The following is a 26,550-nucleotide window of genomic DNA, read 5'->3' as shown; positions in this document are numbered from 1 at the left end:
ATATGTACACATGTATGGATTTTAAACGTGGAGATTTTGGATGTGCACTTACAATTGCCAACATGCACATTTCTAACCCTAAAAGTGAATTTTTTTTTAAAAAAAAAAAAAACAGAAAAGCGCACATTTGTATTCAATGCAGTGCATATAATTACGAAGGTAATTTAATCTTAATGGTAAGTTTATTATTCATTTTAAGTTATGAACAGCAGCCCATACCTCATTTACAAATATTCCAATACTTGCTCTGCTCATAAATTTTCAGCCTTCCTACTTTTTCCTTTTCAAAATTTCCCAAAAACTTTCTTTGTGGGCTCGAAAACAGAGAGCGTGTTCAGTGTTCTTATGTTAAAAAAAAGACATATGGGCTTGCTATAGACTACCTCCGCGGCCCCGCAACTCCAATCCCAGCCCAAGTTAAAGCAGGTAAGGCCTAGAATAGAGGTCTTGGTTGAGTATTTTTTTTTTTTTTTAAATATATAAATCCAAGTACGGTCACCATCATGCTTTTTGGGTTCCGCTGGCCTTCCCAGACTACTTTTTGGGCCAATCCATAATTACACTAAAACTACTGCAACTATTCAAACGCTTGCGGGACTGCCACCGGCATTAATCAGCCCTTTTGGTTGGCTGCGACAAAATTTCCGAATGATGAATATGTCTGGATTTTAGCAACACATGAGGGTTGTTTTCTTCAATTTACGATAAAATTATTTTATTGGCTACCCAAATCCGTCCGTGTTTCTTCTGTAAAACCCTCCTTTTTTTTCTCCTCTTTTCTTCTTCACAGGGTGCGTGAGAGAGGAGAGAGAGAGAGAGAGAGAGAGAGAGAGAGAGAGAGAGACAAAACGACATTTGGACGGAGGGGAGCTTATACAATATAGAGATTGCAAATACAGACAAAATACTGACTTGGCGTAAGCTGCAAAATTACGGTCCGATTACTATTGGAGGAAGAAGCTACAGCCTGCTTTCTTTATCATTTCACCGAAAAAGGGAACAGAAAAAGTAAAAATGTTCGAAACCCTAATTCACAATTCAACAGGTTTCGCTCGTTTACCTTCTAGTTTTTCGTTTTTTCAATTCGTTATTGCTATTGGATTTTGTTTTAAGTTGTGTGATCAAATTGCCTTAATTGAATTAGGGTTTGGGCTTTGTAATAGCTTTTATTGTTAGTGCTACTATTTTTCTTTTTCCTTTCCCTTTTATGTTGGTTCCCATTGTATGCGACACTATCTGGACTGGCTTAAGTAACGAACTCTTTTTTAAGTGTTCATGGCATTGCTTATTTTATTCCTTTTATTTTTTTTAAAGTAATTTTGCTCCATATCTTCCTTCTTTTGGGCTGATGAGCTACAGTGGGTATGCCTGGGATAAGAGCGCCCCTTCTTAGATTATTGTTCTGTAACTGCTGTTCGATATCATCTGTACACTTTACTGGCTGTGGAACTAGGGTCTGGCCTTTAGGTATGAGTATCTTGGGTGAACTGCATGACTGGTGCACTTGGCTCCTACATGTGTACATGCTGGCCCTTTGGTTAGTTGTGGAATTTATAGATAATTGATTTTTTGTTACTTTCTCTTTTTATGAGCTGCTGAGGTTTTACTGCATTTTGGGAAATATTTACTTTCGGTTGGTTTGATGGAAAGCTGGATGTTTGTTTGCATAGTTATGTAGTGTCTTTAAATGGCCAATTCTCGTGTACTCTTTAGCATTTAAGATTTTTTTGGTAATTGAATGTGCATCTCGTCATATGTGTAGATAAATCTTGTTGCCTAATGTTGACTCCTTGGACGCTCATTTATTGAAATTGACCACATAGGATTTTGATGAAGTGTGACTCATTGGTTTGACATTTCACAAGATTATAAGAGAGACGAGTTAAGTAAAACACGTGTTATTAGTCTTTTTTGGAGTCAAATTGATCAATTTCAATGCAAGATTTTCAGTTCCAGCCACGTCTGTGCGTTGTCTCCCGTTTGAGATGTTTACCGAAGATTAGGTAATGGTCTTCAAGCATAAGCCCATCAAGTCTTTATACACTTGCAAGCACCTTCTGTCTCTTTCTCTCTCATACCCGCCAGATAGAGGCACACCAATTTCAGTTCTCCCACACATTTAAATTTTTCTCATGCTCATTAATGGTCATCACTTGAACTGTTTCTTTTTGTATGAATGGTGTTATTTCAGTGTTATCTTTTAAATTTATATGGACGATGGTGGTGGACTGGATGAGATTTAATTACACATTGAAAAAGGAGAGCTTTTCCTGCCAAATTTTATGGGGAGGTTAAGAATTGCCAAAAATTTTGACTAAGGTAATGCTAAAATTGTAGTTCCCGATGAACACAAGTTTTTTTTTTTATTACCACCATTCTAATTGATTATGCTTCTGTATTAAGGTGATGTGTTTCTTGTCACCAAAACTAGAATTCATGACCTAATGCAAATTTGACATTAATGTTGTTGCTTACAGTTCTTCATTTATTTTGGAGCTATGGAACTTCTTGGGAACATGAATTCTCTGTTTCTAAAGTGACCTCTGAACTGCTTGTAGTTTTATGACATATTTAAGGCTATTTTACTCAAACAATAAAAGAAGAGAGAGAGAGAGAGCTGGAATAGATTGCAAAAAATTGGATACCTTTGTAAATAAGACTCCACATCATGAAGGCTGTTGGACAGAATATGGATGGGGTAGACATTAGATTATGTTGTGGTGATTGAATTGGTGGTAATGAGTTGGGGATAGATTAAGGGAAAGGTGGTTGGTCAATCTATTATGAATCATTTCACAAAATGGCAAAGGAATGGAGCAACGTGTCTAGATGATTAATTGGTGCATTTAGGTATGGATGGTACCAGAAAGCCACCTTGATTTTTAATAATTGGAGAAAGTGCTCCTTAAGCACTAATGTACAGAGCAAGGCTTTTCATGGAGTAGCTGCTTGCTTGAAATGACTTTACCTTAGAAGTTCATTAATGTCCATTTGCAAAGCTCATTTACGAGGTGGACTGTCATTCCAGATGAGTTATACCAAATGGGCTAAAAGGTTGACAAAAACGAAGTGTGGCACACAGCAATACACAAGTAGACAGGTTTTTTCATATCGGATTTGTTTTATTAATATTTCTGTTTTTAGTTTTTTATTTTGGATTTTTAGTGTTGGCTATCCCGGCAATGCTGGTGCTGGTGCTGGTTCTGGTTTTTGGACTTATGAGTAATTTGCACTTGGAAAGTAATTGTTTTTTAGAACTAAGACTGTTGAGTACCTTTGTTGTTACACAGGTATTCTTTTGAATAGTAGTAGTTGGTGGAGTAGTAGGGACAAGTTGCTTCTCAGGTGTTAGTGGCACTTTGGCCACATTGAGGGACTCTGATATAAATGTCAAATGCTGAGGGATAATCTAGTTTACTCCATTCAAAGGCAACATGGATTTTTGACAAATCAAGTCTAGTCTCTTTTGTTGTCCTTGAATATCGATTTTAGTATTAGTATTGTGGTTTACATTTAAAAGTAATTACTGTGCTTTGATTTCATGCAAAGGGAATTGTTTCTTCATTTAAGATGCCTAAAGCAACATATTATGCATGTTAATTCTATCACTTAGCTTATGAATGTTGGTATTTCTGCATTTTGACATTCCTATCTGCTTAATCAATGCTGCTCTTTATTTCAGGCGCTAGCCCTCTTTGCTGATTCTGTAAATAAAGTGGTTCTCATTATTCAGCTGCCTGGTGCATTATACTTTTTGATGCTATAAAATTATTTGGTCTTGGTCTTCTTCTTCATAAGAGGTTTTGAATGGAGCTAAAAGTCACTTCTCCTAAAATAGGCCTTTCTCCTGCTAGCGATCCCGAGGAGAAAGAAATTAGTGAAGACGATGATGATGATCGTAATCATAAGCATCGTAGACGAGAAGCACGTTCTCAATCATTGGAGGGTGATGCTTCTGAACAAGTTTTGACAAGACCCTACAGAAAAAGGAAGCCATTTGAAAATGGGCATCCTTGTAGGGAAAGTGGTTCTCAGTCTAGTGAAACCTGGAAGACCTACAACTTCGGCAATCAGGAGAGAGATTCCTCTGGTAGGTTTGAGAAAAGACGTCCAAATTTGGCATCATTTTCCAGAGCTCCAACAGAGTTAAGCCAAAGAATTAGGTTAAACCAGTCCCTGTCAGCTGATCCTGGGCCCACTAGGGGTAGAGGTAGAGAATCTGGTGCTTGGGGGCAGCGTGATTCGAGGTTTAGTTCTGCAGATATTGCTTCTCAACTTGTTCAACAGGGATCCATTCCTCCTAGTCTATTTGCAGGTAGGGGGTTACCGAATGTTTCCAATGTGCAGAGTGCAACTTGGAATGCATTTGGGTTGGTTCCAGCTATGCCTAATGGTGGTCTTGATACTCTTCATTCCATCGGTTTGCAAGGGGCATTGAAACCATCAATTAACCCTACGGTGAACTTGGGCATATCTCGGCCACGTTGTAGAGATTTTGAGGAGCGTGGTTTTTGCTTAAGAGGAGATATGTGTCCGATGGAGCATGGTGTCAACCGTATAGTTGTTGAGGATGTTCAGGTACATGATTTGTGATCAAAGAAATTTTGTTGGTAGTATTATCTTGTCTTTTATTGCCCAGTTATATCGAATTTAATATTGCATTTTACATGTCTCAATCTATATTGTCTCCACACATTTCTACATTCCATGTGGCTTGAATTCTTCAGTTTCTGCATGTATATCTGTCTTAAGTTGCGAACAGGTGGCTGTGGAATGGTAAATTTGGCATAGTTCTGTTGTCAACTCTTTTGCAGCCAAGTCCTAGTGTACTTCTAACAAAATAATTTAACTCGTTTCTATTCAGGGAAATACCTGTCAGGACTTCTGGATAAATAAAACTAGCTTAGTGTTCTTTGATCAACTGCATGTCGCATGGGTTAATCCTTGCCTCCATAGGCACTGAAAACAGTCATGAACTTTACTTGTTGAATACATAGAGATGCTGGATAATGCAGTAGTTCAATAAAGCATTGCATAGTTTGGGGAGCTGTGGATATAGCTAGTAATATTTTCTTCTTGTTAGAAGAAAATGACAGTTACCATTAGTGGATGAAAGAGTAGCCAAAATAATGTATTTTATTTTCTTCTCATATTATTGCTCCTTTTAACTATTCATGAATTTCTTTTTGAGGAAGTAAAAGATGCTCTTATTTTTTTTCTATTTGATTTAGATTTCTGAAGTAGTAAATCTGATTCCACCATACAATACACTGCTATGAACAATTCTTGGGCAAGTTATTGCATGTGCATTTAACTAGACTTCTCTTTTCTTGCATTGCAGAGCCTTTCACAGTTTAATCTTCCTGTTTCATTGCCTAGTGCACATCTATTGGGAACACCTGCTGGACAAGGACCTCTACCTGCAAATTCTTCTTCTGGCGCATTCATGAATAGCAAATGTCTACAGAGCAAAAATAGCAAGCCTGGAATAGGGGATGATGGATTAGGTTTGAATGGTGCTTTTGTTGGTGGTTCTATGGCAGGAGGATCTGATCTGTATGATCCTGACCAACCTTTATGGGCAAGTGATTGTCCTGATACATCACCTGAACTTCTAGCCCTAAATCCATCCAATCTGGATAAGGTTGAGCCTCTGGTGGATGCAGATTGTTCAGATCGTCTTTCAGTTGGACAGTTTGATGGTTCTGATAATGAGCGTCCGGCAAGAAATGCTGGGGCTGTTACAGGCTGTCAAAGTTCCTCTGTTTGGGGAAGGATTGGCAGTTCAAGAAATAGGGGGGATGTGAGGGAGAAGATTGGTTCTACTTTGAATTCCCCTAGTCATCTAGAAAATGAAGCAAAAAAGGACATGGAGTCCATTAACGGTGCTGAGGCCATTGCCCTACATGGAAGACGGACGAAGGCAGATGAAGTTGGCATGCAAGTTTTAGGCTTGTCTTCAAAGCCACATGGTGATTCTGGACGTAGTATTAGAAAACCATCTCAAAAGGCACTTCGTACTCTGTTTGTCAGTGGTGTTCCTCAGAAAGAAAACAAAAGGGAAGCGCTTCTTTTACATTTTCAAAAATTTGGTGAGGTTATTGACATTTATATCCCATCGAACAGTGAACGAGCTTTTGTTCAATTTTCTAAGAGGGAAGAAGCAGAAGCTGCTCTGAAGGCTCCTGATGCTGTAATGGGCAATCGCTTTATCAAGCTGTGGTGGGCTAACCGGGACAGCATACCTGATGATGGAACAGGTGGTGTTGGTAATATACATGCTAATCCCCGTGGTGTGACCTTTACTGGGGGTCCTACCTATCCATCTGTTACCACCAAAGGAAAAGATAATATCCAAATATCAGGGTCTAAAAGTAGTATTGCCAATTCTGCCATTTCTCCTTTGCCTGGTTCTGATCATCCAAAGCCTGTGGCTACCAATGGCCCCAAAGCTGTACCTCCTTTGCAAAAGAAGCTGGAGAGTTTAGAGCTTTTGAAGGAACAAGTGCGAAAGAAGCAGGAAATGCTTGACCAAAAAAGGAATGAGTTCAAGCGCCAGTTAAATAAACTGGAGAAACAAGTACTGGTTACTTCTTTCTATTAGAAATTTCATGAGTTGTCAAGAGCATATTTTCTTTTCTGGAAATTTTGTATTTTCCTGTTGTCTGGATTTTTTATCTTAGATCTCCTACCTGGTGTCTAGCATCACATCTTAGTTGCAAGTCAAAAAGTATCTGGCAGTGAGTCTCAAGATACATACTAAAACACACTTTAAGAAAAGATTGGAAAGTGAATTAGGACATATTGTTTATGTATAATGTGATGATATCTTGGTTACAAGTAGGGAATATGTATGGTATATTTCCATAAAATTGTATGTATAGTAACTGACCTACTGCTTTTCATTTGGATTTCTTTTCTCAAGGGTTCAGTTTTTGCAGGCCACTGGTCTTAAAGAGGAGGTAGCATTAGATCAGCCTTCTAAGGGGCAAAAAGGAGGCATGGTGGTTGATGTTGCTAAAATTGAAATGTTGAGGCCCAGTGATTCTGGTACTGCTATTTCATCACCACAAGCAGATACGACAATGGATAGTGGCAGAGCTGGTGAGAGTGCTGTGGCCCGCAGTCCAAAAATTAATTCTACTATTGCATTGCCAGAATCCTCAATTTTGAAACCCTCAATTCGCCCATTGGCACCTTTAGGAGCACCAATGGTCATCAACAGATTCAAACTGGATAACCGCCCCACTGCATTCAAAATTCTTCCACCTCTGCCAGCTGGTCTTGCTAATGTAATCTCTCTTTTGGTTTTCCTGACATATTCATGTCCTTGCTTACAGATAATTTTATTTCCTTGCAATGAGCTGCCATATGTTGCACAGTTTTTTCACACTAAACAGTTCCCCAAGAGTCATGCTGCTGGCTCTGAGGACTGTTTTTTCTTCCTTAATTTGATTTTGTAAGAATCAGCTTGAGCAGGTCGTACCTTGTACTGAGTTTTATGCTTCTAAGTCTATTAGATTCTCATACTGAGCATGACATTGTTTTTAGTACTTGCGCCAATATATGATTCACTGTAAAAGATTATGGAATTATTCTTTTTCAGAGTTTTTCTTCTTTTTCCAATTAAAATTGGATGTATGCTTTAATCAGCACCAATCAAAATCGGGGTTGTAGTTTGGGACTTTGTATGTTTTCATGCGGTTGGAATTATCTGCATAAATATTTTGTTGTCCCTGATGTCTTGTCAGATTGTGAGTGCTGATAACTTGTTTATTTCTACTAGGTTTCCAATCTGAAGGAACATTTCTCTGTTTTTGGAGATCTCTCTGTTGTCGAACTGGAAGATACCAAGCCTCAAGATGGTGATAACGAGTCAGAGGCATCCAAAGTTTCAGGTCGTATATCTTTTACGACTCGCCGCTCTGCCGAAAAGGCATTTTTACATGGTAAATGCTGGCAAGGCCAAAATTTGCAGTTTGGGTGGCTGTCTTGTAGTAGCACAAGCAGGGACAATAGTGGGAAGGAACACCCTTGTGCTTCCTCGAAATGGTCTTCTGATGCTACTGTTCAATCTGCTGGGGAAGTGGAAATCCAGGCCGCAAATACCTTGGGAAACGCTGAATCTCAAAATCTGAAACTAAAAGCAAGTGATGCAGAGCATGTGGACCGGGATGAAGATTTGGAATCTACTTCAACAATGGTGTCTGGTGGGAAAAATTCGCCTTGACAGTTTTTGATCGTGGCCTAATTGTCGGAGTTGTACAGAGAGGTATTTTTTTACGAGTAAAATGATTCAAGTGTCCTAGCAATTTCTGGTCTCAATTTTGTTTTAATCTCTTATATATTTTGGAAATGTAAAGGGGGAATATCCTGATGATCAGCTCTAAGCTGTTCAGGTACGCTTGTTAGTTGTAACAAATTGTTTAATTTTTGAATTTTAAAGATTTTAGAATTGAGAAACTTAGCTCAAAAAGTTTCATCTATAACAAAGGTACATTGGCTTCTTTACCTCTTTTCTGTTGCTCTACTGGTACAAAGCGCGCCGAATTACATGGTAACAGAAATTATTATTATTTTTTTATAAGATTAGATTAATTAGTGAAATGAGCATTGAAAATTGTGTTAGCATGCATGCATACGAAATGAGATAAAGGTGGTTAGAGGAAGAAGAAATGAAGACGAATGAGCCGTCGTCAGTCAGTAGTTGGAGCTGTAATAAACATTGACATACATACTACTATTTCTTGCAGTACTTAAATGGAAGTGGAATCTTTCATTCACAGTAATTAAATGGAAGAAAGCATTTTAAATCTTTCATTCACACTTGAAGCGGATGGCTGCTCGGTGGTGATCATCCGAGCAACGACCCAATTCAACTAGTTAGTTAGTTGCCAGTTGTGGCTGACGTCGTGTTACGTCGGAAATGATCACCCGCCGCCGATTAATTGAATTCCGAGGATCCAACTCATCAAAATGGATTCAAGGTTCATTTCAAATTTTTGTAATTGTAAAATGAATGGCCCATGACCGAATCGATATGATCCGATCTGGACCATTAACTGCCCCGAATCCCATTAGTACACTGAGAACTTAGCTACCGGCCATCAGATTCTAGGTAAAGGAAACGATTTGCAGGAGTTAATCGCTTCCGGAACGAAATCAGACGTCATCTCGTGAAAGAAACAGTTCCCGGGCGGGCTAATGCAACCAAGTTCCTCGTACACTTTGACCGGACCAAAAGCCCGCCAGTATTTATCACATACAATTCTATGAACTGGATGGGTCTGCATCGCAGCGTTGGTAGCCGCTGAAAACAATTGACCCACATTACGTCTCGATGAACAATAATGTGTCCGGGACCACCATATTAGCAAGCTTAAGTCGCTTGTCTACAGGCAGGTGGTTATTTAGAAGAACACAGGCATGATGCGTCACTTTCAACAGAAGCGCTGCCATCTCATCCTCAGTCCTGTCAATAGACCTTTGAGAAGGTGTATAATTATCCTTTGATCTGCACAATGCCCAAGCATAAAGTCGTTCTGTCAACGTCCACAATGACAGCACTACGGCTTCTGCTACACCACCAAAACTGCAATCTAAAAGGACACTTGCAAGCGTGACAGGTAGATCACTCAGTACGGTGTCCGCATCCACAACCAGAACAGGCATATACTTGCAATAGTTACCGCACAAAAGGCCAAGAAATCGCAGCGCCTGCAAAAGAAGGAAAAGAACATGCAGTGCAGTCAAAGCTTTTAATGGTAGTAGGCATTCTGGGATTTGGACATTTTTGTGATAATCAAACGTAACTCCACTTATTTAGTCATCCCACTTTGCTTTTTATATGATAAAATGAAGCAACTCTTGTTCTTTATCTCTATGGTTAAGACCATAATTAGCCACCTGAAACTTAAAACCCAACAGGTCACTACATACCGTGGAAGGATAACTCGTCACACAACTAATTTGCAGCGTATCGAGAAGCCACTGTCTTTTGATGCTTTCCTCTGCATGTTGCAGGGTTGCAGCAACTTCCACCAGAACATTCCAAATAACTGCAAAAAACATTGAAGTCAGAAATCAATTTGCTTTTCAAGTATTGATTCTTTACTATTATTTCCCAGGGGTTTGGAGCTGGCTGCATAATGTATAGATGCTATAAGGAACACTCCAGGATCAGGTAACCATCAGAACAAACCAGTGAAGTACTTTTTTTTCCTTTTTTTTTTTTGGTCCCCCTATACTTAATGTTTGCCGTGCTGTACCACAATTTAATGGTCTTCCTATACTTTATGCTCTACTAACATAAATTTTACAGTCTGACCTTGTGATCTAGTATTCAGCATACAAGCTTTCAATCTCCCAAGCTCATTTAAGGGGATGGAACCAATTCGCGCCAGCCTCGCTTTAGCTTGAATCTTTTTCACAACTTCAAAGAATTGGCCATTGTCCTCCATGAAGGTCCCCTCAGGTGCCTACATGTAGCACAAGATGGCTATAGTTTACAATGCTAGCTCAAGCAAAAAGTAATTTCTACCTCGTAAACACAATAACTCAAACCTATATCAACACATTAAGCCCCACATGTGAACAAACAGTCGGCATAATACTATATCTCCAACAGATCATTCATTTATGTGATTCTAGAATAAGATATAAAAAATGGGCAGACTAATACAATTTGACAAAAAGCCTGACAACAAAAACTCCCTTTCCCCAACCCCCCAGCCCATCCAACCACCCAAAAAAAAGGAGAAAGAGAGAGAGAACCTCATGGCAAAGGAAATAAAAAAAAAAGAAGAAGAAGAAGAAGACTTGAACCAATACCTTCAGAAGATCTAATAGCCATCCCTGGTTAGCCTTTCTTAGACACCTAACTGCTTCAGACCACTCCTTCAAAATTCCAGAACATGATTCGCCAATGGCCACGGCAGGTAAAAGAGCAAAGAGCATCTTCATGCAGTTCTCAAGGTTCGACATATGATGTTGGGCATCAAGAAACTCTTCATCCAAACATAAGTAGAGACCCTTCCAACAGGAAGCCCTTAACAAGCTTTTCTCTTCCGTGCTGTACTGTTCAGAAGAGACTAACCAAGAGAAGTAGTTGGTTACATCATCAAATAGCTTCTCAACCCTTGAAAGTGAGAATATCTTGATCAGGTCTGCCAGATGCAAAAGCAAACATGACTGCAAATTCAGGTCAAGTGTCCTAAACCTGGAAAGGTCAAAGAGCTCATCAAGAAATACAAGGAGTGAATGAAACTGGTTTGCGTGCGATAAAGAGAATAATAAACATTCCTGTCGTAGAACTCCTTTCTTAACGGAAGACTCGGGGGTGCACAATTTAGCAACTTGGTCCTCATATCTCATGCACCTTCTAATGATTGCTCCCCAATCCAACTTTGGCAATCTAGAGGCATATGAAAGGCACCGCAATGCAGTTATTACTGAAACAACATTTGAAGTGGCACCCATCTGCATCTGAAAGCAGCAGAAACATCAGAAGTAGAAAACAAGACACCTGCTCAAAGTTAGTGGTGAAGTTGGTCATTTCAAGTAAAGTTGCTCCTTCAATGTTTGAATAGCAGTATCTCTCTGTAGCACCGCAGTTTCGACATAATCCTAAAGTCCAAGCAAAGACTGAAGGACATGACATGGCAACCCAGAGTCTAAGAAGTCTTCTCCTGAACTAAGCTATATGCCTGTCTCGTGTATCTTATCCTAGACCGATAGGCACAAGGTTTTGTTGAGCTGTGTCCTGTTTACTTAGAAACTACCTTTGAGAGAGTCAAAAAATGCAAGGACAGAAATGCTAAAGAGGAAAACAACAAGGACTAATCTTAAAGATCTTATTGTACAAATATAGTTACTCTGGCATTACCCTCATCAGTCTAGAAAAAAAGAGGAGGTATGGTACGAGGATGCAATTATTATCGAAAGAAGAAACTAAGGCCAGGCAGAAAGCAGCATAGCAAATAGAATCATTTGGAAAAGCATTTCTAGGCGTTTCATCTGGCTATTAAGATTCAACTTTGTTTCATGATCAGATATCATCACTATACATATTGTTTGCAAACCACCTACAGGATAACCACCAGAACAGATCTTTCTTATGACATATTGCCGGATCAGGTACTTCATCTCTCTCTCATCACAGAGTCTTCCTATATGCTGATAGATGAGTTGAACAAAGAGACACAGGAAAGCATCTAACAAATGCCCTGGGTAGTCAACCATATCAGGTCTTATCTCCCACACTTATCTTCCTTTCCTTCCTTCACTTGCACTATCAAACATTCAGAATTAGCTTCAAGTTTGCTTTCGCTTTGACATCGTCCTCCCCTTCCTAGACTGTGTTATTGTCTGCTCTGCTGTCCTATTTATAAAGGCAGGATTGGTATGGCAGTTAGGCATAAGGTGTGTTTGTGCACAAGAGGCCATCATGATAGGTTATCAGAAATTCTTGGTGTTATGTGCCAAGGCATAAAGTAAGGGCAGTTTACTCCCCCAGCTTGCAGAATGAAGAGTGTAAGATCCTGGCTTGACTTAATTTGTGTCATACATGAACTAAATTTAAACCAAACATGTAAAAGACATAATCACACCAGCACATGCTAAATGGTAACATTTAGTTCTGTACTTAGCCAGATATGCTATTCAGGTAAAGAGCAAGCAATTTAGTATTCAGGTCCAATACACTGCAGGCTTTTACTTTGAAGTTGCAGATCAAAAATCTGTGAGATAATAAAATTTGACTGGCTGAATATTAACAAATATCTCATCTTGTACATGTATTTCAAGAAAAAATCTCAATTCGGAAATATAGGGAAAATAAGAAATTAAGCAAGGCATGAAATGACATACTTCGGGGTCCAGATGCATTAACCACAAAGAGACTTTGATGACTAGACTGTCCTTCGGAAGCCTTTGAGAGACTGAGCCTACTGCATCCTCTTCAAAAGTATTCTCCTTTTGAGGTGGTCTGAACCATGAACAATGCCAAAGAAATGAGATTCCCCAAGCCGCAAATTGTTGCAACTGATTGTTATCAGAACTTTGTGCGATATGAAAGATCTCCCTTACTAATGATGTCAATTCAGGCTCAAAGAATGGGTTTGAAAGTAACGGACCCCTGATACGAGAAGATTCCAGCTGATAACCAAACATGACAAAAGAAAGGCGGTCAGTTGAGTAATATGTTTCTTGCTTCTTCCTCTAAACTGCTAGGAGACACTGAGATACGCATGTCAGACTATAGAGTAAACAATACGTGCTCCACACATGCTAATCCAACCATAAAGTTAGCCTCCTCCTTTTTCATACTTAATCAGTTAATCTTCCATCACTAATATGCACCTCAATAACAACATTAATTCCCAAGTCTCTTATCTCCCATCTACTTGCTTCTGACCACGTACATTTACCATGTCTATATTTAGCTAGTAGCAAGAAGCCAAAAAGAATTTGTTTACCATAATTTGAGAAAACTGAAAAAACTACGTATATTTTGGCTACAAGAATCTATATACAAGAGTTTATAATCACCTTCTGATCAAATGAGATGCCTGCTTGCAAATAAGGGGCATATTGAGCCAGTAATCCAATATCTGCCCCTAATGCAGAGACTATTCCAAGTATCGCTCCCAGATGGACATATGGTGGGTGAGGACTAGAATAACTTTTCCTGAGCAATGATAGTATTTCTTTAATATTATCAACCTTTAAGGAGTGCACCCCTCCATTCATGATGGTGGACAAAAGGTTTCCAGCTCCAACACAAGATACCATCAACAAGCTCTGGTTGAAGGTGCCAGAATTTTCAACAGATAATAGCTCAGAGATCAACTCAACAAAATGACTCACCAGCTGCTCTATCTCGCTATCATCAATCAGTTCTACTCGTTGGCAGAAAGCCACTACAATAGGAAGAGCAAGACAAGAACCAACAGATAATACCATCTCACGTCTTTCAAAGATCATATCTTTCTGTAATGAAGGATTTAAGTCTGGAATACAAGAAAAAATCCATTCCTTTATGTTTATAACAGCATCATTAGCTCCAGATCTATATAATGCACTAACAGAACTTCCCAAACCCAAGATAAGTCCAGCAACGCCCCATATGTCTTCCTCCAAATCATCATCATTCTCATGCACCAACTCAACTGAGATATCTGGATCACATTCATCCATTACAAATGGAACACATGCAGCTAGCTGTTGTAGTATATCAGCAGAAGATTGTGCGAACTGACATAGACTCCTGGCTAACACCCCAATGATATTCCTTAATAATTCTACTTCCTGTCTCTTGTGTTCCTTCTCCAACTGAGGATTACATTCAGAATCAACCCTCGTAAGAAGATCTTGACAAGAAAAACCCAATCCAACTCCACAAGCTCCTTTTACAAGGGTGTTTTTGCTAATTGATAAAACCTGAAAAAGATCATATCATGTTAATGTATTACAGCAGCTTCCAACAAAATTTACCCTGCTAAAAGAGGTCAAGAATTTGCATTTGGCTTTTGTGTCTTACAGAAAATGACTTGGTCACAATCTCATAAAGTAAAGAACTCTCAAAACTATCAATTCCAATTACCTTTTGTTTTTCAAGTCGTATTAGTTTCCAAATCTTCATCCGGACTTCTGGACATGCTAAACGACTAACTTAAGCCATTCAAGTATACAGATCTTTTATTTTTAGGAAAAAATTTACATTCCCAAGTATAGATGGAATCCTACCTCAAAAGTTCAAATTATCTCACCATTTTCCCCAAGCAGATATCTTATTTTACTTTCCCACCTTAGTACTTTGTACTTTGGAGGATCTGGGGTAAATATGATCCGTTCCCCTTTTCCGGAAGAACTATTTATTCCCAATGGGTTAGTGAAAAGGAAAAAAGCATCACATATATCCTTCGGACAAATGGGCTAATCCCAGTAAATTCTCTAGTTAATTAGTCATCAACCCGTTATTTAATAATACATATAAAGTTATCAAGCCTAACCGCAGAGGCTCAAAAAAGACTTAGACATGCCCGACTGGACACTGCAATTGCTGTCTGAAACACAAAGTGTAGCAATGATATGGATGAAGACAAGACTTTATTCCCATCAGGCAGTATCAGCTTCGTATTATGCAGGTGCATAATCATACCTCAAGAAGGGCCTTGATGTTTTCATACTTTTGTTTGCAGTCAGTCACATGAAGACAACTTGATACCAATCCAAGAGAAATTGCAGCAGACCACTGTCGACACTCGTGTTCATATTGAAACAACCAATCCAACAGAAACTTCGAAGCAGAAGACTTAACAGTGTGTACAGACTGGGGAAGTGCCTGAAAAAAACATGTGAGAAAAAGAAAAAATTGAAAAAGCACGTACCTTGAGATCACAATCAAGCCACAAAAGAGATTAAAAGCAATCTAAGATGTCAAAACTTTAGAAATCACTAGAACAAGAAGAGAGGAAGTTGCCTCTCAATTTTTGAACCATCAAATGAAGCCCTTGAATTTGGAAAATTCCTATTAATCCATCAAAGTCTCACACCACCACAAAAACAGCTAGTTCCAAAGCTAACAAATACATCGATACTATACAACAAGATCAAGTGACTACCAAGACCCATACCAAGAATCAGGATAACTCCAGTATGCAAATTTACAAAGAAAATGAAACAAGACACCTTCCTAATATGTAATCAGTGGATATTTTCCATCCATGCTTATGACAGGTATAAAGAAGCATGAACAGTCAACATGTCCAAGACAATGTCTGCATATCCTCTGTACCCCCATTGGTTCCATTTCCAGCAGCCCTAACACTAATATATTTACTTTATGTTGGACTTCAAAGGATTCAGTGAGTTTATAGATGGCATAATATTACAAAATGGAAGATCAATTGGTTTACAAAAAAACAGCATAAAACATCCATAACCTTGACAAAACTCTGCAGCACAAAGAAATATTGTTTTCCAGAAGTCCATTCCATTAAACTTGGTAAGCTATCCATTCTAATTACTTGATTAAGTACAGAAAGTAAAAAGAGACCTCCTTCTATCCTTCAATTACTAGTGTCTCTCAATATGTTTACAAAGTATGGCTGCCCAATTGCAATCAGCACAAAGAAGTGCAAACAATACCAACAAATGCATTAATCCTGCAAATAACACTGAAACATTCAAGTCATTATTTCAGAGAGAGAGAGAGAGATTATGTACCGAACAAAGAGCACCAATAGCAAGAGCAAAATTTTCTGCAGAGCTAGGGATGCATTCATCTGAGATCCGCCTCACAATCTGCATGAGAATTAAACGTAGGAAGTACTAAATGCTTGATTTCAAAATTGAGCAAATGGAGTCTTCTAAAAGTTGCATAGCCATGACAAATTCTTAGCCAACCTTCAGAATGTTATTTGCAGCTTTAGAAGTTCTATCCAACACAGTTGAATGAGCCTTAGCATCAAGTAACATCAACTGAACTTTCATCCACCTTTGCATGAAGGATTTCCATGATTGCAATGTGATAAGGGCAACCAAAATATTTCTTGAGAGCTGAAGAGAGGAAGCTATTTCTAGCAGTGCATTCTCAAATTTAGCATTTACTTCTTCCAAATCCTGTAAATCAATACACATGTAAAATTGTCGGTACATGTGTTGTAAAAGAGTTCAAATTTTAAGAATGGCTGACATTGTCTTACTTTTAACATTCCCCTGTTTATCATATCCAGAGGAGCAAAAGAAAGGCAAAACAAAGCTGCACCAGGTAATTCCCTTACCCTGCTCTTGCTTCCTGCAGATGAAATATACGATGTCAAGATGCACATCCCTCAACCATATCAAGAAAGCATATATCTTCAACATTATCTTGCCAAAATTTACAAGAAATTACACAATATAAAAGTTCCCAGCCATATTCTGTTTTTCATATATTCCTGTGCTTCCAAAATGCTGGGCATCATTAGCTATATCAGTGTGGTTGTCAAAATTAGGAAGTGGTCAAGAAACTCAATGACAAAAGATTTACATTGGAAGCCAATAAAAAGAGCAACAAAAGCAGGCTGAAATAGAAGCCACCATTTCCACTAGTCCAGTAGTAAAGTAAAAAAAAAAAAAAAAAATAGAGGAGGATTGCATACCAGTAGGAAAGACAACCTGCGGAAAAACATCTAGCAACTTCTCAACGTTACTTTTGGAGACTCTTTGCTCATTTACATATCTTCTCCGATTCCTGGAAAAACAGAAGTCACAAATTTAATTGTTTTTAGCGCTTCACAAACTTTTACAGAGAACGTGCAATGATGATAGTGGACATGTTTCTTTACATGTACTCGTGATTGATAATTCTAGATTCAAATCCTTCTACAGCTCTTAATACTTCAGGATCAGTCTCCGAAAAAAGAAACTCCAGGTTCACATCCCTAAAATCTGGAATGCTTCTAAAAATATGCACCACCTGAGGGAAAATGCCATATTCAGACAATGTCCAAGCTTGTACGAACTACATTTGTACTTTTGGTAGAACACTTTTTTGAAATATCAGTTTAATAAAAAAAGACGACTAAGATGTATCCAGACAGTCATAGAATCAACCTCATAATGTGCTAGTGCTATAAATGCAGTTGCTCGAGCTGTTGCCCACAAAGAACCCTGACCATGATTTCTGGAGGTTCCAACTACCCACAAAATTTTTAAAATCTCTGAAGCAGGTTCAGGGTATGCTTCAGCATCCATTGCTCCCCATCTCAAAAGAAGGCATAGACTGGCAAGAAGAAAAGAATGCAAAAATTTGTAAGCCATGTAAAGCAATCAAGCATTTTCAAAACAGCAATGTTTTTCTATCCAAAGATTTTGCACCAGATCCATTTGGAAATGAGATGGAGGCCAGAGAAATTCTGTTTCATTCTGACTTTTTTTTCCCTTTCTTTGTTTATTCTCTCCACCTACCCCACCACCGACCTCTTATTCTCTTGCTTTCCCTCTGCCATTCCTGCTCACGGCTGTAGCTTTCCTTTCTAACACACCCCTGTAACCCACATCCTCTTTGCCAGCACATCGCCACAACTACCACCACCACCACACCCCCAGTCATGATAAGCAGCATAGCAATTTGTCTCCAAGAAAAAAAAGAAAAATAAGAAAGACACGTCACATAATACTCCAGGGAAGTAAAACACTTCAAGAGGAGAGAGAGAGAGAGAGAGAGAGAGAGAGAGGGCTACTACAGCCCATCTCTCACATCTCAAATCCACCCTCCTGCCACTAGCCCAGCAACCATTTTCAGTCTCCAATCACAATCAAACCAACCTCACACAGCATTTTAACTTGCTTTTAGTTTCATCACTCAACAAAAATTAAAACAAAGAAAAAAATTCCGTGAACCATAATATTTTGTTTAAGATATATTGAACAATCTAATTGTATTTTATCCCCAAACTTGATAAAAGAGAAAAAACACAGATGGAAGGGTGAAGGGTTGAAAAAGAGTTGTTGCTCAAATGGAGAAAAGAAACAAAGTAAATTGAGGAAAGAGGAGAGGGAGGTGGGAGGTGGGAGGGATCAAACAGAAAAAACTCCTGGAGGGAGTTGACCAGGGGACGTTAAGAGACTCTGAAGGAGAGTGAGAATGAAGGGGATGGAACAAAACTTGGTAGTTATCCCATGAGGTCATGCCACATGTGTCTGGAAGGCATTCAGGAAGAAAAATCATCTTGCTTTACAAAATACCCACTTGATTCAAGAATATAATGAACAAGACAAGTACGCAATAACAATTGAATAGAGCATAAGGAAAAGAAAATTTCTACAAATGTAGACCATAAATAATATTGAAAGGAGTACATTTCTAAGCACAAGCAGTATTTCACACGTAATTCTCTACCTTTGGACATCTGTGCTTTGCAAAACTCAAAGACAAATCTTTTACCCAATGTCATAGCTACATGTAGGAAAACATTCGAACAGCAAGTTATTACAGGATAAGGGACACTTGTGGGGCTTCTGCTCACCTATAAGCAACGACAGCATTTGATGTGTACCTCAAGACATGCTTTGCAATCACATCCCAAGCAGTATAAAAATCTAGACCAAGTATATGCACAAAGTCAGCAACCGTCAATGTTCTTAAAGGTGCATACCAACATTACAGGGCAATAGTTCTTCCACTTGACCTTAATAATCACATATTTAAAATTGCTGACACCAACCCTCTACTTGTATCTCAACTCGCAAGGAGTAAAGGAATTGCTCATTGCTGGGCCTTTCAGAAGAAATCAAGGTTGAGAAGAAACATCTGACACAACTACCTCAAATAGAAGCGAAATGCCTATGATAATATTTAAGCAAATCCAATAAAATCACATAATTCCATGAGGGGAAGAACAGATGATCACCAAAGCAAAATGGTTTAGATTGGGAAGTTCTCAGTCCCAAATCCTGATAGAAAAAATTTGACAAATAGTTACATGGGACAGATATCTTTATTCAAGAGCAATATCCAAATCGAGACATTGTTTGGAGCAACAACAAGAATCAAACAGAACATAACATTTAAGAAGGGATTTTCAATAAACATCTGACTCAAAGCATCAGCTCAGCAGATAGCCAAAATTATATTCGCGTAACTCATTCTATGTCTCACAAATCATCGTTATGGCGAAAGAATAAATGATGAAGAAATCTTATTCACACTTCTAAGTAGTCAAGGCAATAGATAGGATATAACTGGTAGAGCTACTCATATTTTCCACTCACAAAAGAATCACAAGAGCATAATATTACCAATGACATCCGCTTCACAAAGATGTGCAAGACTCTGGAATCCAAGAGACTGAACAAGAGGATCTTCATTTTCAATGCAAGCCTGTTGATCAAAACACAGACATTAAAGAGATTGGAGAAACATGCTTGACAAAGGACAGCAAAGAGGGCCAGCATACTGTACCTCCACAGACAAAATGAGGTCCACACCCCTATCAGGATCTTTTCTGCAAACATCTCGCACAGAAGCAGCCATACTAATACAGACGTCTTTCTTTGTTGCCATTTCAACAAATTTTTGTGGTCCTAGCACTCCCTATGCCAAAAAGACAGAAAACAAGAAGACATATTAAATATGTCCAAATGGAGGTAAAACCCAGACACTAAACCCAAAATGCACCACAAATGGAATAGGGATCTGAAAATTAAAGTTCCCAGGAGTTTGCAAGTATCATTTCCATTGTTTCTCTTTTTGTTTCTTAGCAATAGATAACAACATTTCACCACAAGTGCAGTGGTCAAGAATCAAAACATGTGAACTGGAATCTAAAACATCCCATAAACCAGAAACATAATCAAAATACAGAGCATAGCCATCTATACAGACCAGTCAATACTTGGAATTGCACCTTACTAAAAGATTGGCTCCATCTATATATAACTTCTCCCATTATGCCCGTACCTCCTAGCTCACAAGATACGCTACATCTGAATGGTGTCCATCTTTCTCAGTGTAATCCTATGTCCAGTTTGGAGCAAAAATTCAGGCTTATTAATAGTAATTGTCGTGATGCAACTTTTACTAAATGCATCATAATCTATCTTCACCAAAGAGAAACAGAGAGAAGAATAAAAAATGTCAGAAGAGCAGGATGACAATGGTTTTACCAAGAATGAAAGACAAGCTGCAACTTCAAAGACTTCTAATTTAGAAGCTTATAGTTAAGACTCCTTGCGAGTATGTGGGTGAGATTTAAACCTTACGAGCAGCTGAGTTATGATATTTTCCTCAACTTACACAGCTTTTTAGTATATTCTTCACTGCAATGGTGGAATCAAAATTAATTTTTTCTAAACAAATGAGGAAGCCAAATCATAGGTATAATGATCACGATTTATGCGCAAAAGCTTGACAATAATTGTTATAAACAAGACATAGATGGTGGACAGTGCTTTGCATTTCTTCAAAAATTAAGTAAATACTTCAAATTTAGAAACAATGATGCCAGGTGACAGATAGGACAACTGAAATAATTACCTGTAGATTCCCAAAGACACGGTCATTAATCTCCCAGGTCTTACATATCAACCGAGTAGCAGTAGCATATAAAACTCTACAAAATAAGCAGATCTTATGAATAATAAAAATGCTAAGAAAACAAGCAGATCTGATTAATACCCACATATCAGAAGAATAATGCACCAAATAACAGGTACAGAGGGTAAAGAGTACATAAAATAAGTCCAACTAACAAATACTTTCACATTATGTAACTGAAACATCAGGTGGCTTTCTCTGTAAGTTCCAAAGTAAGAGTATAAAGAATGGCAATCAACACTGCAATTCCCCAGATATAATGTCCAGCACGGATAGTGCATGATTGAGAAACACAAAAGAACACATATGAGCATACGGTTTTGCATCCTTATGAAGCATTGGTGTTACAGTCTGAACTATCAGCGGTAGCATTGCGGAATGTGAAGCAAGTGAAGGAAGCTTGGCAAGTAGTTTCAGCTGCAGTTTTAATTTAGAAGATTTTATTAGATTACCAGAAAATTAAAAACACAATAAAAAAAAAACATGAACCCTTACAGAACATAATAAACCACTCATCTCACAGGGAAGTATGAGGAAGCATCAGAAGGCATGATTATGTGCTGTGAAAGTCAATCGAAACTCACCAACATGCTGTGGAAATCAATATCCTTATCTTTGGTAGAAAATGCATGAATGCAAAACAGAATGACTAGCATCAGTGACACTCCAAGCTCAGGATTCATATTGCCAGTAACAGCCAAGAGATCAATTGAACAGTTCCCCAATTTCTGATGCATAAGAAGTACACTAGCAATAGCACCAAGGAAGAAGGAAGTATCTGTCAGCACAAAAAATTTTAGCAGGTTTAGACGTGAAATCATGTGCAAGATGAAAAACTTGTATGAATGAAAAACAAGGAGCTACCTGAAATAAATATCTGCTGAAACATAGAAAGAGGTTGAATGGACTTCTTTTTTTCCGCGATTTGCAAAGAATAGTCCCACAGCAAAGAGGTGCAAGATTTGGGTGTATCATTTCCCTCGTCAATATAGGATTCAGTAGAAGAAACTTTGAGATAAAAAGCACAAGATAATGAAGATGGATCCTGAAAGGACAGGTGCAATTAGCGACAAGTTACATCGTTTAAAAGGTACGCAACTAGATTGCATACACAAATGCCTAATGTTCCACCATAGCTTAGCATAAACTTCACCAACAACTACTACTGGAAGAATGCAGGCAAAACAATGACTTGATGACAGAATTCAGGTAAACAAATTGAAACAGCTAAAACTCAGATTTTAACAAACAGAGCATGATCTCATGCAGGAACCATGTTGAGTCAAACACAATATAATTCTAATCAAATGATAAAGTAGCCAAAGGAACAGAAGCAAAGCAGATATTGCACTAGAAATAAGAAAATAGTTCTCTCGACTCTCCCTTGCCCACTTTTCTATGCATTCATTTGAAAGGGTTTGGTTATACAAAAAATAAACTAATGAGGTCAAAGAGATGAAATAATGATGAGCTTCACAGAAATACCATAGAAACAAACCTGAAACCATAAATGATGGAGAAACCTATAAATAATGCATCCAGGTGTGCTAATAGAGGGAAATTTCCTCTCAGTTGCCCTGCCACTCCTTGTTGAAACCAACAAATCTATGAAGATATTCTCCAAAGAAGAAATTACAGCAACTGCTACTTTCTTAACAACTATACTTGGTGATGACATGATGTTAATGACTGGAAAAATGAACAAAAGCTCCTCGTTTAGGTTGCTTGCAGCTCTAGTGACATTGTACACTGCAAATTAAATAGATCATGTACTTCATTATCTGAGTAAAGCTGAGAAACAAAAAAATGCAGAAACGCAATTAGAAAGTAGTTGAAGAGAATATGCTCAGGCAATAACAAAATCAGCACAAAGGAATATAGATAACTATCACAAGCTCGAGTCTTGTTAAATTTTTCTATATTTTATTTGTATGTAGCCACATAATTTCTTAATTGTAGGTTTCCAGAACAAAACTCCAAAACAGTAACAACATGGCCGTAAACTATTAAGGCACAGACACGTAGATGTAAGAGGGGGAAGTAATTAATAGATTTCTCAGATGGACTTGCATACAAATGAAATATATTCATTGAATGCAACCACAAAGGAAAAGCTGTAGGGAAGAACCCTAGTGCACCTAAATGGAAAAAGTTCAATAATAACGAGGTAGACTACCAAAAGATTTACTAATATCAATTGCCAAGATGAAAAAATGAAATATATATACACACACACTCATATACATACATACATACATATATATAACTAGATTACAGATTGTCAGATTCTCTTAATTTTTCTAGACCTCTAAGGGAAGACAAAAAAGAGAAAATAAATACTTCAATGCAAAGACTACTAAATTCTAAGACAATTACATTCATTCAAGCTAGAACATAAGAACGTGTGTATCCATAGGAGATTTATAGCTAAAGAAAACTAATTCTTAAGATGATCGTGAGAAAGATATGATGAGACCTACTAAGATAATCAAGGCATAATTAACAAGCATACCATTTTCCAGTTTCCACTCTAAGAGAAAGAGCAGCAGCTTCAGTATAGCAATATGTTCTTGCTCCAGCTCAGACTGAATGAGAGGTATAATTAAGGATAATATTACTGATGAAAAATCAGGCAAATAACTCAAGCCTAAGTCTTTCTGGACAGCCAACAAATGCCTTGACATTTCCGAGATGTTCTCAACTCCATGTAAGTGCATGCGAAGATCTTTATGCAGTGAAAAGATGGCCTCAACCAGTTCCAGACCACATAATTGAACTTCGTGTACCAGCTAAAATCAATCAAATCAGTCAGAACCAAAATGACTAATCAAATAGAAGCCACCCACAGGGCGCTTGTGCCGAGTGATAAAATACAACTAGATGCAATAAGAATCTGTTTAATAAGACAGTTAGAATATTAATAGAGGTACCAATCTCATTCCCACCAGCTGCCTCAGAACAACCACATAGGCATCCACGGTGCATTCAAGAAGCTGGAGAAGGACAGCAAGGTCCTGCAGATTAAACGAGAGAAATTAGCTGAGAATGAAGTTAGATAAAAATACTTCGTTCATTGTGTCAAGAAAAAAAATTAGTCAATACAGAAACTTGAAACAAATTCATTTACTTGTGCATCTCGACGTGGAAAAAATCTGAGACATCCCATCAACAGCTTAATAACCGGAATGGCCTCGGGAGGGAAGGAACAACTGAGAGATGTGATGGACGACACTAAGCTCGTTGCAAAACAACGGAAAGAAGCCACAACCGGTACTTGAATAAATGAGTAATTTAACAAAGGCCTCAAGAAATCACAAACTTTAGTAATCCCCAAATGCTTATTTTTCACCATGAAATTACCAACTTGTTGCACGAGCTCACATTGAACTTCAACTCGACAAGAAAGAATCTGCAACCAGAAGCTAAAACATAAAAAATCAAATTATCTGATAAAATAAAAAACTCAGTTACTGCAAAGTCATTGTTACCTTGACGAACGGATGGGTTTCGGGTGATTGAAACCGAAATGAAGAAGGATTTTTCTGAAACCCACAACTAACGAGAAATCCTAGGGCTTTAACGAAGAGATTAACGAAACGAGGACCGGATGCTTCAAGGCCGGACTGAAGCTCCAACAATCCGCGGGAGAGGTCCATTTTAGAGTCTTTCACGAGGCGGCATACTTCCCGGACCGATTGGTCAACTACGCCGGCGAAGGTGGAGTGGAGGCAGTAAGTAATGGCTTCTCTTCCCGGGTCGGAATCCGGGTCTAGGTGAGGAGGAGCGTTTCGGAGCTTCTCAAAGATTGAGATTACTGCAAATTTTTGTAAGCAAGGTTGGGGGACACGTGTTCTCTCCAGTAGAGGATTATAGGCGTCCATTATTGCTATGGACTACTGCCGAGAGGAAGTAAAGAAACAAAGAACATCCAGAGTGAGAGTGGAGAGCGGAGTGGGAGGACGCCTAGACTGGGGCTTACCGACGAGGAAGGTGAAGAAAACTGGAGGTTAGAAGCAAGGGATGCGGAGGTATAACGCTCGACCCGACATCGTTGTCGGTCTCCTCGTACGCAGAAAGCCACGTTTACGTGATCTCGTAAGAAGCAGCACCGCTTTTCTGAATGTTATTATATTGCCAAAAATACCCTTTATTTGGAAGGAATTCCACTATCCAGTGATGTTATTATTTTACATTTATTTTTAGGCCTCTTACTACTATTATTATTTTTACGTTGATGTAAAAATTGTATGTTTTGATAGAGTATTATTTGAAATAATTACTATAGTACTTTTTGTGATGTAATATATGTAAAATAAAAAAAATTTGATTGAAAATGTGTTTATGATACAAGTGAAATATTATTTTGCATAATTTAGCAATCCAAATGCTAATGGATAAGGCACGCTCTATTTGTACACATATTTTAAGAAAAAATGAAAATAAAGAATACGTATTAACAAATCAATTACAACAAAGGAATTAATTACAGAATAGTGAAATTTTCTATTTCTTTGTTGAAGTTGGTAGGAGGACTTAGGATAAATATCTATACAATATATAAAAAAACAGATTCACTGCACAGTTTAAATATATAGTATCACTTTTTGAAATTCCTCACATGCGTTTAATAACAATGGGAAAATTGTCTTGATTTACTCCATCCATAATCAACAGGTAATTGTTTGAATGATTGTTATAACTCTATGTTTGACGTTAATATCGATTTCCTTTTTAATATTATTTTTTAATTACTTTACATTCAAGATTAACGATCAAACTTAATGATATTTGTTAATTCAAGTGAAAAAACGTGTCTAGCTCTTAAATTTATTATCACTTCATCATCGTAAACTATGTTCTTATTATTAGTTCTCTTAGAGTTAATTTTTAAACAACTTATTCCGCAATTAAACCAACTTAGCAAGTTAAAAATTAATTTTTAGACAATTTATTCCACTATTAAACCAACTTAACATTGTTTAGAAGAAAGTGCATTCCTCTTTGTACAATAAAAATAATAAAAAAATTTAGAGAGGTTATTCTCATTTTAGTATCAAGGAAAATTAAAAAAATATTAATTTCTTTTTTCTTTGTAATCTTATTAATATTGAAAAAAATTAGAAAGACGAGGGAAAGAGAGAGACAGAAAGGGAAAGCTTGATTATTTTTTTAAAAAATACAAATAAGAAAATTCAATATTTTTATTATTTTAAAATTATTTTATTTTTATGTTTACCACTCAATTACAATCCTAAATGAACCAAACTTAAACCAATATAGAAAATATTTCTTTGAGCAATCTTGAACTTGTTGAAACCCTCAATTGTGAAATCCAATTTATAAGATTTTGTATTTATGTAGAATTTGTCTAATAAGAGCAATTTAGTCCTTTTATTATTATGTGAGAGTATGGTTGTATAATATTCAATATGCATTTGTGTCACTTGCAAGGCAAATTAATTCAAATA

The 26,550-nt window shown here is 37.7% G+C and overlaps 2 protein-coding genes across 8 annotated transcripts; one reads left to right on the top strand and one right to left on the bottom strand.

Moving 5' to 3' along the window:
* Positions 1–576: 576 nt before the first annotated feature.
* On the top strand, positions 577–8,511 carry LOC113699240 (zinc finger CCCH domain-containing protein 41). Of its 2 annotated transcripts, none has more exons than XM_027219452.2 (5): positions 577–1,045; positions 3,683–4,578; positions 5,342–6,580; positions 6,942–7,292; positions 7,787–8,511. In XM_027219452.2, the coding sequence occupies exons 2-5, from the start codon at positions 3,808–3,810 to the stop codon at positions 8,228–8,230; spliced, it is 2,805 nt and encodes a 934-aa protein (XP_027075253.1). In that variant the 5' UTR covers positions 577–1,045; positions 3,683–3,807; the 3' UTR covers positions 8,231–8,511. The 2 variants fall into 2 exon arrangements, with proteins under 2 accessions (XP_027075253.1, XP_071913001.1); XM_072056900.1 differs by lacking the exon at positions 577–1,045 and adding an exon at positions 1,110–2,319.
* A 457-nt stretch (positions 8,512–8,968) lies between these two features.
* LOC113698820 (protein RST1-like) lies at positions 8,969–25,159 on the bottom strand. 6 transcript variants are annotated; one of them, XM_072056898.1, is made up of 26 exons: positions 24,571–24,613; positions 24,402–24,491; positions 24,210–24,291; positions 24,013–24,096; positions 23,595–23,871; positions 22,581–22,831; positions 21,947–22,127; positions 21,667–21,860; positions 21,399–21,499; positions 21,023–21,098; positions 19,949–20,080; positions 19,786–19,867; positions 19,014–19,086; positions 17,599–17,767; positions 17,331–17,461; positions 17,145–17,236; positions 16,707–16,798; positions 16,408–16,623; positions 16,228–16,305; positions 15,161–15,343; positions 13,549–14,439; positions 12,868–13,155; positions 10,831–11,484; positions 10,328–10,478; positions 9,940–10,058; positions 8,969–9,717 (listed from the first exon to the last, which is right to left on the bottom strand). In XM_072056898.1, exons 3-26 carry the CDS (start codon positions 24,246–24,248, stop codon positions 9,331–9,333), a joined length of 4,941 nt encoding a protein of 1,646 aa, XP_071912999.1. In that variant the 5' UTR covers positions 24,249–24,291; positions 24,402–24,491; positions 24,571–24,613; the 3' UTR covers positions 8,969–9,330. The 6 variants fall into 6 exon arrangements, with proteins under 6 accessions (XP_071912999.1, XP_071912995.1, XP_071912996.1 ...); XM_072056894.1 differs by having other exon boundaries at positions 24,210–24,491; positions 24,571–25,159; XM_072056895.1 differs by having other exon boundaries at positions 15,161–15,331; positions 24,210–24,491; positions 24,571–25,159.
* Between the last annotated feature and the right edge of the window lie 1,391 nt (positions 25,160–26,550).

The sequence above is a fragment of the Coffea arabica genome, chromosome 7c (assembly GCF_036785885.1).
Source record: "Coffea arabica cultivar ET-39 chromosome 7c, Coffea Arabica ET-39 HiFi, whole genome shotgun sequence".
Taxonomy (NCBI): Eukaryota; Viridiplantae; Streptophyta; class Magnoliopsida; order Gentianales; family Rubiaceae; genus Coffea; species Coffea arabica.
Note: the sequence above shows the minus strand (reverse complement) of the source record. Positions and strands in the feature narration are given on the sequence as shown.